General features: G+C 45.8%; 1 protein-coding gene across 3 annotated transcripts in view; it reads left to right on the forward strand.

The window, feature by feature from the left end:
- Window positions 1-20,772, forward strand: part of LOC129867496 (lisH domain-containing protein ARMC9) — a 91,711-nt gene that overhangs the window by 33,553 nt on the left and 37,386 nt on the right. For all 3 annotated transcript variants that reach the window (XM_055940949.1, XM_055940951.1, XM_055940950.1), the window contains 8 exons: window positions 2,086-2,209; window positions 4,739-4,878; window positions 8,124-8,200; window positions 12,490-12,564; window positions 13,011-13,101; window positions 13,933-13,991; window positions 15,920-16,018; window positions 16,265-16,383. In XM_055940949.1, coding sequence (XP_055796924.1) covers window positions 2,086-2,209; window positions 4,739-4,878; window positions 8,124-8,200; window positions 12,490-12,564; window positions 13,011-13,101; window positions 13,933-13,991; window positions 15,920-16,018; window positions 16,265-16,383 — 784 coding nt within the window. The remainder of the gene's footprint in view (window positions 1-2,085; window positions 2,210-4,738; window positions 4,879-8,123; window positions 8,201-12,489; window positions 12,565-13,010; window positions 13,102-13,932; window positions 13,992-15,919; window positions 16,019-16,264; window positions 16,384-20,772) is intronic.

The following is a 20,772-nucleotide window of genomic DNA, read 5'->3' on the forward strand; positions in this document are numbered from 1 at the left end:
TATATATGTATATATACACTGCTCAAAAAAATAAAGGGAACACTAAAATAACACATCCTAGATCTGAATGAATTAAATATTCTTATTAAATACTTTTTTCTTTACATAGTTGAATGTGCTGACAACAAAATCACACAAAAATTATCAACGGAAATCAAATTTATCAAACCATGGAGGTCTGGATTTGGAGTCACACTCAAAATTAAAGTGGAAAACCACACTACAGGCTGATCCAACTTTGATGTAATGTCCTTAAAACAAGTCAAAATGAGGCTCAGTAGTGTGTGTGGCCTCCACGTGCCTGTATGACCTCCCTACAACACCTGGGCATGCTCCTGATGAGGTGGCGGATGGTCTCCTGAGGGATCTCCTCCCAGACCTGGACTAAAGCATCCGCCAACTCCTGGACAGTCTGTGGTGCAACGTGGCGTTGGTGGATGGAGCGAGACATGATGTCCCAGATGTGCTCAATTGGATTCAGATCTGGGGAACGGGCGGGCCAGTCCATAGCATCAATGCCTTCCTCTTGCAGGAACTGCTGACACACTCCAGCAACATGAGGTCTAGCATTGTCTTGCATTAGGAGGAACCCAGGGCCAACCGCACCAGCATATGGTCTCACAAGGGGTCTGAGGATCTCATCTCGGTACCTAATGGCAGTCAGGCTACCTCTGGCGAGCACATGGAGGGCTGTGCGGCCCCACAAAGAAATGCCACCCCACACCATGACTGACCCATCGCCAAACCGGTCATGCTGGAGGATGTTGCAGGCAGCAGAACGTTCTCCACGGCGTCTCCAGACTCTGTCACGTCTGTCACATGTGCTCATGTGCTCAGTGTGAACCTGCTTTCATCTGTGAGCACAGGGCGCCAGTGGCGAATTTCCTGGTAGCGCCTCCATGCTCTGGACCCTACGCTGACAGACACAGCAAACCTTCTTGCCACAGCTCGCATTGATGTGCCATCCTGGATGAGCTGCACTACCTGAGCCACTTGTGTGGGTTGTAGACCCTGTCTCATGCTACCACTAGAGTGAAAGCACCGCCAGCATTCAAAAGTGACCAAAACATCAGCCAGGAAGCATAGGAACTGAGAAGTGGTCTGTGGTCACCACCTGCAGAACCACTCCTTTATTGGGGGTGTCTTGCTAATTGCCTATAATTTCCACCTTTTGTCTATTCCATTTGCACAACAGCATGTGAAATGTATTGTCAATCAGTGTTGCTTGGACAGACCTGAACCCAATAGAAAATCTTTGGAGGGAGCTGAAAGTCCATATTGCCCAGCGACAGCCCCGAAACCTGAAGGATCTGGAGAAGGTCTGTATGGAGGAGAGGGCCAAAATCCCTGCTGCAGTGTGTGCAAACCTGGTCAAGAACTACAGGGAACGTATGATCTCTGTAATTGCAAACAAAGGTTTCTGTACCAAATATTAAGTTCTGCTTTTCTGATGTATCAAATACTTATGTCATGCAATAAAATGCAAATTAATTGCTTAAAAATCATACAATGTGATTTTCTGGATTTTTGTTTTAGATTCCGTCTGTCACAGTTGAAGTGTACCTATGATAAAATTACAGACCTTTACATGCTTTGTAAGTAAGAAAACCTGCAAAATCGGCAGTGTATCAAATACTTGTTCTCCCCACTGTATGTATGTGTGTGTGTATATAGATATATATATTTACCCCAAAAAATATATGGGTGATTGGAAGTGATGCAGACAATTACATTGATGGAAGCTACAATCTATCCGCAATATTAAGCTGATCCACCCCCTGGAATTGTTTGTTTTTTTAAATAAAAAAATGAAGGGCACTGATTGATAGATGTGTACACCCAGTCACTACAAACATCAAATTAAGTAAAATGTTATTTGTCACACACACCTAATACAACAGTTGGGAGACATACAGGCGTCCTTCCTAACTCAGTTGCCGGAGAGGAAGGAAACTGCTCAGGGATTTCAACATGAAGCAAATGGTGATTGTGAAGCATGGATTCCAGGCTATAATCCTCGGGCGATGGTGGTGACCCCTGGTTGTGTTGTGTTGTGTGTGTGTGTGTGTGTATGTTGTGTTCCAGGTCGTGTGTACCTGTCCCAGGTCCCGTCTTTGTTGAGGCTGCTCATTGAGTCTCTAAGGACAGAGGAGAAGGACTCTGTGAGCAGAGAGAATGTCCTGGGAGCCCTGCAGAAACTCAGCCTCAGGTACACTCACTTCCTGAAACACACTCCCACTCACTTCCTGAATAACACACTTCCACTCACTTCCTGAAACACACTTACACTCACTTCCTTAAACACACTATCATTCACTTCCTGAAACACACTCCCACTCACTTCCTGAAATACACTCCCACTCACTTTCTGAAACACACTCCCACTCACTTCCTGAAAAACACTCCCACTCACTTCCAGAAAAACTCTGTTCTGTTCTGTATCCACAGTCACACTTCCGCTCTGTATCCACAGTCAGACTACCGCTCTGCATCCACAGTCACACTACCGCTCTGTATCCACAGTCACACTACCGCTCTGCATCCACAGTCACACTACCGCTCTGTATCCACAGTCACACTACCGCTCTGTATCCACAGTCACACTACCGCTCTGCATCCACAGTCACACTACCGCTCTGCATCCACAGTCACACTACCTCTCTGCATCCACAGTCACACTACCACTCTGCATCCACAGTCAGACTACCGCTCTGTATCCACAGTCAGACTACCTCTCTGCATCCACAGTCACACTTCCTCTCTGTATCCACAGTCACACTACCGCTCTGCATCCACAGTCACTCTACCGCTCTGCATCTACAGTCACACTACCGCTCTGCATCCACAGTCAGACTACCGCTCTGCATCCACAGTCACACTACCTCTCTGCATCCACAGTCACACTTCCGCTCTGTATCCACAGTCACACTACCGCTGTGTATCCACAGTCAGACTACCGCTGTGTATCCACAGTCAGACTACCGCTGTGTATCCACAGTCAGACTACCGCTGTGTATCCACAGTCAGACTACCGCTCTGCATCCACAGTCAGACTACCGCTCTGTATCCACAGTCACACTACCGCTCTGCATCCACAGTCACACTACCACACTGTATCCACAGTCAGACTACCGCTCTATATCCACAGTCACACTACCTCTCTGCATCCACAGTCACACTACCGCTCTGTATCCACAGTCACACTACCGCTCTGTATCCACAGTCACACTACCGCTCTGTATCCACAGTCACACTACCGCTCTGTATCCACAGTCACACTACCGCTCTGTATCCACAGTCACACTACCGCTCTGTATCCACAGTCACACTACCACTCTGCATCCACAGTCACACTACCGCTCTATATCCACAGTCACACTACCGCTCTGTATCCACAGTCAGACTACCGCTCTGTATCCACAGTCACACTACCACTCTGCATCCACAGTCACACTACCGCTCTGCATCCACAGTCACACTACCGCTCTGCATCCACAGTCACACTACCGCTCTGTATCCACAGTCACACTACCGCTCTGTATCCACAGTCACACTACCGCTCTGTATCCACAGTCACTCTACCGCTCTGTATCCACAGTCACTCTACCGCTCTGCATCCACAGTCACTCTACCGCTCTGTATCCACAGTCACTCTACCGCTCTGCATCCACAGTCACACTACCGCTCTGTATCCACAGTCACACTTCCACTCTGGTTAACTATCCACAATCAGCCCTAGTAGACTAGAGAATGTGGGATGCCAGTGTCTCCACTTTTTGTGTTTGTTAATCAGAAAACTATTGGTTTGAAACACAAGCTTATAAAGGCACAGCTTATAAAGGTTTCCCGGGTTACCCTGTAGGCTGTGTTTCTTACTGTTTGCTTGTTGTGCAACAGTTAGTGGTTTCCCGGGTTACCCTGTAGGCTGTGTTTCTTACTGTTTGCTTGTTGTGCAACAGTTAGTGGTTTCCCGGGTTACCCTGTAGGCTGTGTTTCTTTCTGTTTGCTTGTTGTGCAACAGTTAGTGGTTTCCCGGGTTACCCTGTAGGCTGTGTTTCTTTCTGTTTGCTTGTTGTGCAACAGTTAGTGGTTTCCCGGGTTACCCTGTAGGCTGTGTTTCTTTCTGTTTGCTTGTTGTGCAACAGTTAGTGGTTTCCCGGGTTACCCTGTAGGCTGTGTTTCTTTCTGTTTGCTTGTTGTGCAACAGTTAGTGGTTTCCCGGGTTACCCTGTAGGCTGTGTTTCTTTCTGTTTGCTTGTTGTGCAACAGTTAGTGGTTTCCCGGGTTACCCTGTAGGCTGTGTTTCTTACTGTTTGCTTGTTGTGCAACAGTTAGTGGTTTCCCGGGTTACCCTGTAGGCTGTGTTTCTTTCTGTTTGCTCGTTGTGCAACAGTTAGTGGTTTCCCGGGTTACCCTGTAGGCTGTGTTTCTTCTCTGTTTGCTTGTTCCTGTGCGTTTGTATTTGTGCGTCTGTGTGTGTGTGAACATGTGAGTTTTGTGTACACATCCATGTGTGTGTGTGCAAGCACAGTGTGTTTTTATATGCATTCGCGTGAGGGTGTATGCGTTTGTCTTGTTTGTGTTTCAGTGTGTATGCGTTAACGTGTGTGTGTGTGTGTGTGTGTGTGTGTGTGTGTGTGTGTGTGTGTGTGTGTGTGTGTGTGTGTGTGTGTGTGTGTGTGTGTGTGTGTGTGTGTGTGTGTGTGTGTGTGTGTGTGTGTGTGTGTGTGTGCTCTAGGAGGAGCCAGCAGTCAGCCATGATAGAGGACGGTCTCATTGACTGGCTGGTGGATGAGCTGCAGGACTCTGACTGTCTGTCTGACTACACTCTGGAGTACGCTGTGGCCCTGCTCATGAACCTATGTCTACGCACCAGAGGTAGCCTATCATCACCTGGTACACTCCTCACCTGGTACGACCCATACCTGGTACACTCATCACCTGGTACCACCCATACCTGGTACCACCCATACCTGGTACACTCCTCACCTGGTACGACCCATACCTGGTACACTCATCACCTGGTACCACCCATACCTGGTACACTCATCACCTGGTACCACCCATACCTGGTACACTCATCACCTGGTACCACCCATACCTGGTACACTCATCACCTGGTACCACCCATCACCTGGTACCACCCATACATGGTACACTCATCACCTGGTACCACCCATACCTGGTACACTCATCACCCGGTACCACCCATACCTGGTACACTCATCACCTGGTACCACCCATACCTGGTACACTCATCACCTGGTACCACTCATCACCTGGTACCACCCATACCTGGTACACTCATCACCCGGTACCACCCATACCTGGTACACTCATCACCTGGTACCACCCATACCTGGTACACTTATCACCCGGTACCACCCATACCTGGTACACCCATCACCTGGTACACCCATACCTGGTACACCCATCACCTGGTACCACCCATGCCTGGTACACTCCCTACCTAGTATGACATCCACCTGATGGCACAGTCCATTAGCCTGGTCCCAGATCTATTTGTGCCAAAACAGATCTGGGATCAGGCTACATTTCCCTCAGTCCAGTGTTTCCCTCAGATTATTTTCCATCCGAGGCGCAAAAGCACCCAAAACAATAAACAGTCCCTTAGTTGAAAGCAATAGAAGCAAAAGTATTTTGGACGTGGGCTCCCACACCACCTATACAGGGAACACTAACACAGTCCACATCAGTTGTCTGAAATGGAAATGCAGCATCTTTTATAGGAGTTTTATCAACTTCCACTGTCCTCCCAAGAGTTGCTGATTTTCCTCTTCACACCAGTTTGCTCCTTAAAGACATTCTCCAGAACTTTGGCGACTACTAAGTATTTTTTCAAAGCTCCCGCTTTGTGCTGGATATGTACATATGTAGTCCAAACATGTATAATCTATTAGCAGAATTACTGTTTTACTTCAACTAAGTCACGAAATCCCTAGTTTGAAAGAGACGTTTTTTTCTGGAAGCTGTGACATCTTCCTTACATTTTCCCCCATTTGGGCCAGCCAATGAGTTCCTAGCTATTCGAAGACTAGCCAATGAGCTTCAGTCTCTCACCATTTCGGTGACATCTAGCAAGCTGCACATCATAGTGATACGCAATTTTCGGTACCACTTTTGGCTCAGAACTACTGGGTAAAATGTAAACAAAAATACTGGTGCATCTCTTTCATTCATGCACCTTGGCTAAAGAGTTAGGTAGGGACAGTGATTCCTTTCCCTCTATCTCCCACATAATTAGAATGAGTTAGCTAGTTAGATCTCAAATTACCTATTACAATATACATCATATTATCTACCATTCAGCAGATGCTTTTATCCAAAGCCATTTACAGTTATGCATTCATTTATTTTTCCATACGGGACCCATACTATGTTTGGCCCCAGCAGAAATCAAACCCACTGCACCTTGGCGTTGCAAGAGCCCGTGCTCCACCAATTGAGCCACACAGGACTATTTACTTCTACTCACGACTCATCAAAGGAGTGTCTTTGCATACCAACCTGCATCCCACTGCTGGCTTGCTTTTGAAGCTAAGCAGGGTTGGTCCTGGATGGGGGACCAGATGCTGCTGGAAGTGGTGTTGGAGGGCCAGTAGGAGGCACTCTTTCCTCTTGTCTAAAAAAAATATCCCAATGCCCCCAGGGCAGTAATTGGGGACACTGCCTTGTGTAGGGTGCTGTCTTTCAGATGGGATGTTAAACGGGTGTCCTGACTCTCTGTGGTCACTAAAGATCCCATGACACTTATTGTAAGAGTAGGGGGGTTAATCCTGGTGTCCTGGCTAAATTCTCAATCTGGCCCCCATACCATCACGGCCACCTAATCATCTACAGTTTACAATTGGCTTGTTTATCCCCCATCCTCTCCCCTGTAACTATTCCCCAGGTTGTTGTTGTAAATGAGAATCTGTTCTCAGTCAACTTACCTGGTAAAATAAGGGTTACATAAAATAAATCGTCTCTAGGCCTTGTATAGACTTCTGGCCCTGGGTCTAATGTTAAATGCCCATTGAAGGGATTGATTCAAATCAAATTGAGTTAGATGGAGAGAGCAGAATGAAAGCTTATTGTTCTTTCAGACCCGTATCCAACCCTAACCCGTATCTCTGTCATGATTACTTATCTTCTTGTTCTGTCAGACCCGTATCCAACCCTAACCCGTATCTCTGTCATGATTACTTATCTTCTTGTTCTGTCAGACCCGTATCCAACCCTAACCCGTATCTCTGTCATGATTACTTATCTTCTTGTTCTGTCAGACCCGTATCCAACCCTAACCCGTATCTCTGTCATGATTACTTATCTTCTTGTTCTGTCAGACCCGTATCCAACCCTAACCCGTATCTCTGTCATGATTACTTATCTTCTTGTTCTGTCAGACCCGTATCTAACCCTAACCCATATCTCTGTCATGATTACTTATCTTCGTGTTCTTTCAGACCCGTATCCAACCCTAACCCGTATCTCTGTCATGATTACTTATCTTCTTGTTCTGTCAGACCCGTATCCAACCCTAACCCGTATCTCTGTCGTGATTACTTATCTTCTTGTTCTGTCAGACCCGTATCCAACCCTAACCCGTATCTCTGTCATGATTACTTATCTTCTTGTTCTTTCAGACCCGTATCTAACCCTAACCCGTATCTCTGTCATGATTACTTATCTTCGTGTTCTTTCAGACCCGTATCTAACCCTAACCCGTGTCTCTGTCGTGATTACTTATCTTCGTGTTCTTTCAGACCCGTATCTAACCCTAACCCGTATCTCTGTCATGATTACTTATCTTCTTGTTCTTTCAGACCCGTATCTAACCCTAACCCGTATCTCTGTCATGATTACTTATCTTCGTGTTCTGTCAGACCCGTATCCAACCCTAACCCGTATCTCTGTCATGATTACTTATCTTCTTGTTCTGTCAGACCCGTATCTAACCCTAACCCGTATCTCTGTCATGATTACTTATCTTCTTGTTCTGTCAGACCCGTATCTAACCCTAACCCGTGTCTCTGTCGTGATTACTTATCTTCGTGTTCTTTCAGACCCGTATCTAACCCTAACCCGTATCTCTGTTGTGATGACTTGTCTTTTTGTTCCAGGAAAGAGGAAGTGTGCTGAGAACCCTAAACACGTGCTGAAGGTTCTGACTGACCTCCTGGGACACGAGAACCACGAGGTAACACACACACACACTTTCATGGACACATCTCACACACCCACACACAGACACCCGCAGTTGTGAATGTACACAAACTACCCACATATAAAACACACACACAGAGAGAGGTTAATCTGTAAATCTGTTAATCTGCAACAGTCCCAGTTAATCACTAATCTGCTTGATTGGCGCGATGGTGGCGTACTATATGGTAGGGTTGAGCAGTATCCAGATGTTCATATCGTCATACATTCCTTCTCTCATCCCGGGATTTACTGTATTACTGGTTTAGTACACAAGGGGGTGCCAAAAACAACTTATTAATTCAGTAATTTGTTTAGATAACTAGCAAGTTAAATTTAGGGGCCGTGTTAATGCAGAATTCATAATTTTTCACGTCTGTTACCAGTATGCTAACTAAATTAGCACAAGTAAAAAGGAATTTCCATGGAGGCTGCTAGCGAAATATGCTAACAAATTGCAAAGACAGGCAGTCCAGCTCATAACGTTATACGTGTATAGGTAGGAGCTACCGAATGTCATTTTTGGTGAGTTTGGACATTTACAAGTGAATGTGAACGAGAGACATTGTGCAAATGAACAATGTTTTAATGCATGCTTGTCTAAAGTAAGATCAGTACTGTCTCTGAAGCAGCATGGTTACACACTGTGTCTTTGTGGAATCTGGAGTCACTAGGGAAACGCGCCTGTCTGCTCTGCTTGGAGAAGAGGGGGGAGGAGCAGATGGCTGAGAACAGAGTGGCAAAAAAAACCTCAAGAAAATCAAAAGATACTAGTGGCAGCTGTACAGATAACTCATCTAATGGGCTTTGGCTTCTCAAACACGGCAGAAAACGTACACAATATGATGCCCTGTCACCTTATTAATTCAGTAATTTACTTAGATAACTAGCAAGTTAAACTTAGGGGTTGCGTTAACGCAGAATTATTCATTTTTCACACACAGAAAAAAGTTATAAAAAAAAGCTTTAGAAAACTTTTAATGCGTTTTGTAAACACAGATGTAAAATTCTTGTTATTGTAATTTCTTCTCGACATCAGACTAATATTGTGTTTCAGTTGCACTTTTCCACTCGGATGATAATTCACAAAAGAGAATTCTATCAGTAGACAGCGCTCTGACTGATGTGTAGCTACTTTTCTCTGGTACTTTTGTAGGTGTAGCCAGCCTGCTTTTCTCTGGTAAAATGCAAGATTAACTTTATGCCAAACATTAGGAAATGTAGCTGGCTACATTATTTCTATGATAAACATTAGAAATATGATGGCCATGCATCGTTTTTGCAAAGAATACCTTGCTTTTTCATTGTAAGCTCATTTACTTGTGTGGCTGCCAGCCAAATATGTTAAGCGGAGCGACACAGGGGAACCCAAGAGCAGACTCAGATGAGGAAACAGGGATGAATGAATGAAAATATTTGTTACACAGAGAGATATGGAGTGCAGATCCGGGAAAGCTCAGATGAGTTGCAGAAAAACCTAGATGTGGTAACTGAGGTTGGAGTTAGCTGAGTAGAACAGGGTGAACAGGTCCTGATGGGAATCCAAGGTAGTGGTGGTGAGTAAAATCCAGAGCAAGGTAGTTGGGTGGTGAGATGTGGAACAGGAGACAGGAGCCAGAGACAGAGCGGTAACTGCAATGAGAGGATAAACGGTGTCAGGCAGGGAAACAGGCACAGCAGAGTAACAGGATCTTGAATAATCATAAATGGCTAGAATCATGAACTGACTGAGCAGAGATTACGATCCGGCAGAGTGGAAATGGCAGGACTGAGTATTTGTAGAGGTCTTGATTATGGAACGAGTTGCAGCTGGTAGGGATCTGCTCTGACTCCAGCACACTTGTCTCCAACCACACAGAGAGTGAGAGGGAGAGAGAGAGTGTACAGGGGAGTAACTGCAGGTCAAGAAGACACCGGATGAACAACAGAGGGCGTAGCAGGAGCAGATGTGACAAAATAACATTGCACTTCTGTTGTCATCTGATGAAAATTAAGCTATTTCCTGTCTGAATGTGTTGCACTAATGTTGTTTCTGTGAAGGAAAACTATAGTTGCACGTCCCTGATCACTCTCTATTGAAGCAAAAAAAAAATACTGTTGACTTTCAATATAAAACACGACCCCTTACAATACACACCTTTCTCCCATTGTGCTATTTACAAAAAAACACATGACTGGCTCAAATGTTCTGGGGAACTGCGGTAAGCTTCATAACGTAAAATAATGTGACAGATGAAATTAGAAGGCGATCTGCTTTATCTTCTAACACATTGCACAAGTTAACTGCAGGTATTTACTTTAAAAAATTGTTACAAATATAAAAATATATTGGGAAAAACTTCAAATAAATTGAATGGTATTGGAAAAACCATCCCGTGGCTATTTCCAAATACCTTGTTATACGGTATAGCGCCCAAGCCTACTCTATTGATGCCGTCTTTGTGAGCTCTGCTCCAACTTTGCTATTTTGTGATTCTTTTGGCGTTTATGTATCCGCTATGATTACTATGATTGATAAGAACTTTTGAACATCAGATCGGCAGTTTACTAACCTCAATTGTGGCTTAAACTTCGACTCATCTGCCCTGGGCTCTTTGTGTAATTCTGATCAAATTCTCGGGCTATCCAAGAGGAAACGCCGCCGATAAAGAGGCAGGAAGTCCTGGCGAGATTAAGGCGAAGGGAAAACCAACCACCTCTTCCCTCCATTCTATTTGCCAATGTACAGTCTCCTAGTAATAACATGAATGACCTCCGATCGCAGATTTGTTATCAAAGGGATTCTCGTAACTGCAATATTCTCTGCTTTTCTGAAACATGGCTACATGTTTGCTATCCAACTCCTTGATGGAGTCTTCATTCACCGAGCAGACAGGACTTTGGATTGAGGGAAATCGAGAGGGGGGGGAGGGGTATGCCTCTCGTCATCAACAGCAAATGGTGTGCTGACTGTTGCGCAGTGGAAGTCTCGACCTATTGTTCACCCTTTCTTGGAATAGCTGAGGGTCAAATGCCCGACCTGTTATCGTGACTGCTGTATATGTTCCACCTCAGGACAATTAAAACAACAAGCTGGTACTTAATGTACGAGACTATAAACAAGCCGGAAACCTGCTTTCCTGGTTGCCTGTGATTTTAAATCCCGTCATTAAGACATGTGATGCCCATCAACATTTCTCCTTCACCACTAGGGGGCGATCGAGTCCTAGACCACTTATACTCTACCCACAAGCAAGCATACAAGGCCCTCCCTCGCCCCCCCCCCCCCCCCCCCCTTCAGAAAATCAGATCATAACTATATAGTCCTGCTTCCTGTTTACAAGCAGAAGCGCAATCAGGAAGTACCCGTGCTGTGCTCAGTTGAGAAATGGTCCTCCGTCTCGGAGGCTATGCTACAAGACTGCTTTGCTAGCGTCGATAGCATTGATGAGCTAACCACCTCCGTCACCGACTTCATAAGAAAATGCATCGCTGACGTTGTCCCCACAGTCAAGGTTCATTGCTTTCCCAATCAAAAGCCCTGGATTAACACAGAGGTTGGTGCTAAGCTAAAAGGACAGGGCTACCTGTCAGCTACGGCTGAAGACAGGAACAAGTACAGCAAGTCCTGATACGACCTCCACAGAGCCATCAAACAAGCAAAAGTTGTAAAGATGGGGAAAGGTCTGTCTGTAATAAAGAGATGCTCTGCTTTTTTTGACACCACACTCCAGAAAGCAAGTCCTGCAGCCGTACGTGAACGTGTACTTTACAGGCTTGTGTGTGTTTTTACAGATTCGTCCGTACGTGAACGTGTACTTTACAGGCTTGTGTGTGTTTTTACAGATTCGTCCGTACGTGAACGTGTACTTTACAGGCTTGTGTGTGTTTTTACAGATTCGTCCGTACGTGAACGTGTACTTTATAGGCTTGTGTGTGTTTTTACAGATTCGTCCGTACGTGAACGTGTACTTTACAGGCTTGTGTGTGTTTTTACAGATTCGTCCGTACGTGAACGTGTACTTTACAGGCTTGTGTGTGTTTTTACAGATTCGTCCGTACGTGAACGTGTACTTTACAGGCTTGTGTGTGTTTTTACAGATTCGTCCGTACGTGAACGTGTACTTTACAGGCTTGTGTGTGTTTTTACAGATTCGTCCGTACGTGAACGTGTACTTTACAGGCTTGTGTGTGTTTTTACAGATTCGTCCGTACGTGAACGTGTACTTTATAGGCTTGTGTGTGTTTTTACAGATTCGTCCGTACGTGAACGTGTACTTTATAGGCTTGTGTGTGTTTTTACAGATTCGGCCGTACGTGAACGGAACCCTGTATAGCATCCTGTGTATTCATGCAATGCGAGAGGAAGCCAAGGAGATGGTTAGTGTGGTGTGTGTGTGTGTGTGTGTGTGTGTGTGTGTGTGTGTGTGTGTGTGTGTGTGTGTGTGTGTGTGTGTGTGTGTGTGTGTGTGTGTGCGCGCGCGCGCGCGTCAAGGGCTTAAGAGAATAACTTTGTTGGTGATTGATTTCCGTGTGTGTGTGGCTCAGTTGCTAAAGCATAGCGCTTGCAGCGCAAGGGTTGTGGGTTCGATTCCCATGTGTCCAGAATGAAAAAGTATGAAAAATGCATGCACTCACTACTGTAATCCACTCTGGATAAAAGCGTCTGCTAAATGGCAAAAATTGTGTGGTCTGTCTGTCTGTCTGTCTGTCTGTGTGTCTGTGTGTGTGTGTGTGTGCGTGTGTGCGTGTGTGTGTGTGTGTGTGTGTGTGTGTGTGTGTGTGTGTGTGTGTGTGTGTGTGTGTGTGTGTGTGTGTGTGTGTAGAGTATGGAGGAGATCCTTCGCTGCTACAGTAAAGAGGAGAACCCGGAGCTCAACAGGCAGATTGAGTTCATTATCAAACAGCTCAACTCAGGTCAGTCACAAACAGAGGTATAAACACATAGAAGAAGTCCATTTCATCCTGTGTGCACACAGCCCTGCTCAACTCAGGTCAGTCACAAACAGGTATAAACACATAGTAGTAGTCCATTTCATCCTGTGTGCACACAGCCCTGCTCAACTCAGGTCAGTCACAAACAGGTATAAACACATAGTAGTAGTCCATTTCATCCTGTGTGCACACAGCCCTGCTCAACTCAGGTCAGTCACAAACAGGTATAAACACATAGTAGTAGTCCATTTCATCCTGTGTGCACACAGCCCTGCTCAACTCAGGTCAGTCACAAACAGGTATAAACACATAGAAGAAGTCCATTTCATCCTGTGTGCACACAGCCCTGCTCAACTCAGGTCAGTCACAAACAGGTATAAACACATAGAAGAAGTCCATTTCATCCTGTGTGCACACAGCCCTGCAGTGGAACATATTGACACGCACCAACACAATATACTGTGCATTTAGATTTTTTGGGGACCCATTCATATTTTCCACATTTTTGTTGCATTACAGCCTTATTCTAAAATGGAAATTATTAATATTTTTTCCCCCCTCATCAATACCCCATAATGACATATCAAAAACAGGTTTTTAGAAGTTTTGGCAAATGTATAAAAAATATTATTGTGGAAATTCAGTACTGAGAGAGACATCCCCTTCGTGCCTTATTGCTTAAGTATAGTACACAAACCCACCGACATACACTGTTCTGTTGGAGGCCACTGTATGTACAAGCTGTGGTTTCTTCATGTTCTGTTTGACCTCTCACCTTTGTGAGCTGACCTGACGTGTCTCTTTTCTAACCAGGGGAGGTGACTGAAGAGGGACCAGAGTCTGATGACGAAGAGGAGGATGACGATGATGAGGTAAGCTCGTCATCTCACCCTCGTTGCCATGTCGATCATGATCTGGAGACACACGCAAATGTCCAAAGACGCATCTCCTCTGTCCCCTAGACACTCCTCCACAGATGGGACATACATACTTCTACCTACCGACCCTGCCGGCTGCCACACACACACCCTCCTACTAACCCTGACACACTCACACACTCGCCATTTGTCAAACCATCCCAGAGTCCTTTGAACCACACACACACACACACACACACACACACACACGTTCCTACCTCAAGAACACCTCCCCTAAAAAATTAGTTATGAAAAGAGAGGGAGGGGATGAATGATAAAACATACTTTATTTGACATCTTCCCCAGCGTAACACAGATATTGGGTGTCTCTCACCTGTGTGCTGTCTGATGGGACTGCCAGGTTGGATTCTCTGGGAAAGTGGGCTATCAGATATAAGGGCCACAGCAGTGCCTTGGGATCCGGGGTCACCCAGGTGTATGCTGGGTTTGAGAATATGTGTGTGTGTGTGTTGGTGGGTATGTGCCCCCATTCGCTGACCCTCTTCGAGCAAATGTGTGAAACGCTGTACTTCCATTGACAAGTGAGATCTGAACAAAGTGACACCACCCCTATCGTGACAAATGTGATGCCGTTCTCAAATCTCCCTAATAACCTACAATAATAGTGTTAGCATTTTGCCTATAATATAATGGTGTCGTTGTTGGTGTTATCGACATGATCACATCTTTCCCCCGTAAAGGGAGAAACATCGCTACTGTTCGACCCACCCAGCACCTTGGTTATTGTTTTTGAAAGGAGTGTCCGGCAGCGTAGTAAAATAAATTATAATATCGCTGTTCTATCGCATGTGCATTGATGTCCAATGGGGGGGAGCTTCTCTCTCCATGGGGTCTCACAGCTATCTCACGGACTTCACTTCTCTCTCCATGGGGTCTCACAGCTATCTCACGGACTTCACTTCTCTCTCCATGGTCTCACAGCTATCTCACGGACTTCACTTCTCTCTCCATGGTCTCACAGCTATCTCACGGACTTCACTTCTCTCTCCATGGTCTCACAGCTATCTCACGGACTTCACTTCTCTCTCCATGGGTTCTCACAGCTATCTCACGGACTTCACTTCTCTCTCTCCATGGTCTCACAGCTATCTCACGGACTTCACTTCTCTCTCCATGGTCTCACAGCTATCTCACAGACTTCACTTCTCTCTCCATGGTCTCACAGCTATCTCACGGACTTCACTTCTCTCTCTATGGTCTCACAACTATCTCACGGACTTCACTTCTCTCTCCATGGTCTCACAGCTATCTCACGGACTTCACTTCTCTCTCCATGGGGTCTCACAGCTATCTCACGGACTTCACTTCTCTCTCCATGGTCTCACAGCTATCTCACGGACTTCACTTCTCTCTCCATGGGTTCTCACAGCTATCTCATGGACTTCACTTCTCTCTCCATGGTCTCACAGCTATCTCACGGACTTCACTTCTCTCTCCACGGTCTCACAGCTATCTCACGGACTTCACTTCTCTCTCCATGGTCTCACAGCTATCTCATGGACTTCACTTCTCTCTCCATGGTCTCACAGCTATCTCACAGACTTCACTTCTCTCTCCACGGTCTCACAGCTATCTCATGGACTTCACTTCTCTCCTAGTACAATCTTATGTTATGCTATTCTCAGATGGGTCGTGTTCATTAAGGCATGCAACAGAAAATGTTTTGCAATGGAAAATGACTGTTTCTTATTGGACTAGTCCATGTAGTCCGCCCCTGTTTCAGTCTGTTTTCTTACGTTTGGTGCCAAATGAACACAACCCTGGTGTGGATCTATCAGGTGTGGGATCAATCCCTGTTCTCTTCAGTAAAATGAGGATAAGGAAGTGGTTCTATGATGACCGTGTCCTGTGTTTGTTAACAGGAAGACGCGATAGAGACGGACCTGGACAAAGAGGAAGTGCTTCAGCTGCAGCCCAGAGAGTTGTCCGGAGAGACACTACTGACCACAGAGTACCTGGGGGTGAGAGACACACATACACATACATACATACATACACACACACACACACACACACACACACACACACACACACACACACACACACACACACACACACACACACACACACACACACACACACAATGCTACACTGACCAGATCTGGGACCAGTTATTATGGCACCTTGTCCTGTGGGAACATGATGTGTGTTTGGCACATTGCCGTTGGCGTGTGATTTTAATTGTGTGTGTGTGTGTGTGTGTCCAGATCATGACCAACATGGCGACGAGGGTGAAGAGGAGATCGGCAGCTCCTCTTGGACGGAGTGTCGATGAACCCCTGCAGCGACCCGTAACCCCCAGCTCCCACCGAAACACACACATCATGCAAGTAGTACACACACATATACTGTATACGCAGAACATGAAGCAATGCATTCTGGACTAGAGGCTCTTAGTATCGGATGCTGCCGACCCCGTGGTCAATACAGTATTTGCCAGTACACAGTGAATAGGGAGGGCTAATGTTACAGCATGATGTATTGGTGTCCCTCAGAAAGCCAGAGTGGTGTCAGACAATACCGCAGTGGATAACTAATGTATTGGTGTCCCTCAGAACGCCAGAGTGGTGTCAGACAATACCGCAGTGGAGAACTAATGTATTGGTGTCCCTCAGAACGCCAGAGTGGTGTCAGACAATACCGCAGTGGATAACTAATGTATTGGTGTCCCTCAGAACGCCAGAGTGGTGTCAGACAATACCGCAGTGGATAACTAATGTATTGGTGTCCCTCAGAACGCCAGAGTGGTGTCAGACAATACCACAGTGGATAACTAATGTATTGGTGTCCCTCAGAACGCCAGAGTGGTGTCAGACAATACCACAGTGGATAACTAATGTATTGGTGTCCCTCAGAACGCCAGAGTGGTGTCAGACAATACCACAGTGGATAACTAATGTATTGGTGTCCCTCAGAATGCCAGAGTGGTGTCAGACAATACCACAGTGGATAACTAATGTATTGGTGTCCCTCAGAACGCCAGAGTGGTGTCAGACAATACCGCAGTGGATAACTAATGTATTGGTGTCCCTCAGAACGCCAGAGTGGTGTCAGACAATAGCGCAGTGGATAACTAATGTATTGGTGTCCCTCAGAACGCCAGAGTGGTGTCAGACAATACCGCAGTGGATAACTAATGTATTGGTGTCCCTCAGAACGCCAGAGTGGTGTCAGACAATACCGCAGTGGAGAACTAATGTATTGGTGTCCCTCAGAACGCCAGAGTGGTGTCAGACAATACCGCAGTGGATAACTAATGTATTGGTGTCCCTCAGAACGCCAGAGGGGTGTCAGACAATACCCGGAGGTGATAACTCATATTTGGGTCTTTTGTGAAGTATTCCATGAGGCCATCCTAAGAACAAATGAATGACCCAATAGCAGTGACAGACAGTCAACAAATATAGCAACAAAGTGCCAATACACTGCTCCAGCCAAGTGAATTCTCTGCTTTAGGAACAGTGAATTAGCCTAGTGTTTAAAATGGAACTGACATTTATCTGTCAGGGAAAGTACTTTGAAGGGGCCATGAAAATACAAAGAGGACCAATAGAATACTGGGCAACAACCAGGGAGGGAGGGACATGCTAAAAGTCATTCAAAGTGTTTATGACACATTCATAAGTGCTGTAAAAAAAAAAAAAAAAAAAAAAATTGGCCCCCCTTTTCTGATTTTTTTTTTCTTTCTACTTTTGCATATTTTTTAATACGGAATAATTATCAGATCTTAAACCAAAATCTAATATTAGATAAAGCAACCTACTTATTTCAAAGTTGTACAGCACCCAGTGCCCCTGTGTGAAAGAGTAATTGCCCCTTTTTGACACCCAATAACTGGTTGTGTCACCTCCAGACATTTGTTTTGTTGTATTTAAAAGTGCGTATTGTAGCCGTATCGCAAGATTAACCAGGATCGGATCCAATCATATCTCCGTCTCAGTTGTGTGATTTATACCGTGTAGGTTTATGTGTTCAGTTGTAGGTGATGACTCCTGAGATTTCTGATAACATTTATTGTGTGTGGAATGGGAGTTTATTGCAATATGATTGTATTTGTTTATTTAACCTTTTATTTAACTAGGCAAGTCAGTTAAGAACCAGTTCTTATTTACAATGACGCCCTTGTATGAATAATACCGTTTTTTAAGCATCACTTTATGAATGAACAAACATTGTGTAACTGAGTTCACTTGAACTCATTTAACAAACTGGACTCTTTTTAGGCCCGAGGTACGTGACTTCAAGTCAAAAAGTGCTCGGTGTGAAACACAGGAGGTGTAACCAGTGACTCTCTTATTGGCATGGACCCGTGTCGAATTTCTGATCTAGCCCTCCCTCTGACACCCAACCTTCCTCCTCCTTCTGGTTTCTCTACAGAGGTTGTAGTCTTACAACTTCAAGGTGACATACTTGATATTCGTCGGACTCAACAACATCTCCAAACTCTAATCCACTCTAAGTTCAGACGTCTGAGTGAAGAGCAACAACAGAGCGCCATGGAATTCGGAGACTCGCTGAGCACTCTCACCCACAAGCTAACAGAGCTCAGTGAGCACTCTCACTCACAAGCTAACAGAGCTCAGTGAGCACTCTCACCCACAAGCTAACAGAGCTCAGTGAGCACTCTCACTCACAAGCTAACAGAGCTCAGTGAGCACTCTCACCCACAAGCTAACAGAGCTCAGTGAGCACTCTCACTCACAAGCTAACAGAGCTCAGTGAGCACTCTCACCCACAAGCTAACAGAGCTCAGTGAGCACTCTCACCCACAAGCTAACAGAGCTCAGTGAGCACTCTCACCCACAAGCTAACAGAGCCCAGTGAGTACTCTCACCCACAAGCTAACAGAGCTCAGTGAGCACTCTCACCCACAAGCTAACAGAGCCCAGTGAGCACTCTCACCCACAAGCTAACAGAGCCCAGTGAGCACTCTCACCCACAAGCTAACAGAGCTCAGTGAGCACTCTCACCCACAAGCTAACAGAGCTCAGTGAGCACTCTCACCCACAAGCTAACAGAGCTCAGTGAGCACTCTCACCCACAAGCTAACAGAGCTCAGTGAGTATAGAAGGGAAGTTACTGCTGCCATGGACAGGCAGTTTGAATACCAAAGAACCCAACTCTCCACCACTCTCTAGTGGCGCCTGAAACATCACCACACTGAGGTCCTCAAGGACATAAATTCAGTATTTTCTCCTCTGGTTAACACTGTAGACCACTTGCAGACAGAGCTCTCCACTAGGCACCTTTGTTTGTACAGAGCTTGTCTGGTGTCCACTTCTGGGGTCAGCCCACTGAGAGCCAGGCTGGCACCTTAGAACAGCCAAGACAAAGCCATGCTGCAGCCACCCCCTACAGTTACCCAAGCCAGACCATCAACCACAGCCAGAGTCTCCAGCCAAGACCCCTTCGGTGCTTTGTTGGAGATGTAGCAAAGAAGGACATTCTCCGACTACATGTCCAAATCAGTATCAAGTAAACCCCTCCGGAAACCACAAACCGTACACTGTCACAACAGGCCAACACTCCCATCACAAGAACGACTATACTACTCTGGCTGCTCTGTCTAGAGCTGAAACCCCAAGAGTCACTGTCTGCACCCACCCATACACATCCTCTTCCTTTCAGCCAATACCGCACCAGCTGGTGTTACCCCCGTCTATAGGCCTTTGGACAGGAAGAGCCATCCTGGACACCTGGTCATCCTACACATCGCTCAATGAGAAGCTATGTAGGGTCATCCTACACATCGCTCAATGAGAAGCTATGTAGGGCCATCCTACACATTGCTCAATGAGAAGCTATGTAGGGCCATCCTACACATCGCTCAATGAGAAGCTATGTAGGATCATCCTACACATCGCTCAATGAGAAGCTATGTAGGGCCATCCTACACATCGCTCAATGAGAAGCTATGTAGGATCATCCTACACATCGCTCAATGAGAAGCTATGTAGGGCCATCCTACACATCGCTCAATGAGAAGCTATGTAGGGTCATCCTACACATCGCTCAATGAGAATCTATGTAGGGTCATCCTACACATCGCTCAATGAGAAGCTATGTAGGATCATCCTACACATCACTCAATGAGAAGCTATGTAGGGTCATCCTACACATCGCTCAATGAGAAGCTATGTAGGGCCATCCTACACATCGCTCAATGAGAAGCTATGTAGGGTCATCCTACACATCGCTCAATGAGAAGCTATGTAGGGCCATCCTACACATCGCTCAATGAGAAGCTATGTAGGATCATCCTACACATTGCTCAATGAGAAGCTATGTAGGGCCATCCTACACATCGCTCAATGAGAAGCTATGTAGGGTCATCCTACACATCGCTCAATGAGAATCTATGTAGGGTCATCCTACACATCGCTCAATGAGAAGCTATGTAGGATCATCCTACACATCACTCAATGAGAAGCTATGTAGGGTCATCCTACACATCGCTCAATGAGAAGCTATGTAGGGCCATCCTACACATCGCTCAATGAGAAGCTATGTAGGGTCATCCTACACATCGCTCAATGAGAAGCTATGTAGGGCCATCCTACACATCGCTCAATGAGAAGCTATGTAGGATCATCCTACACATTGCTCAATGAGAAGCTATGTAGGGCCATCCTACACATCGCTCAATGAGAAGCTATGTAGGACCATCCTACACATCGCTCAATGAGAAGCTATGTAGGGCCATCCTACACATCGC

This window comes from Salvelinus fontinalis, chromosome 12, assembly GCF_029448725.1.
Source record: "Salvelinus fontinalis isolate EN_2023a chromosome 12, ASM2944872v1, whole genome shotgun sequence".
Taxonomy (NCBI): Eukaryota; Metazoa; Chordata; class Actinopteri; order Salmoniformes; family Salmonidae; genus Salvelinus; species Salvelinus fontinalis.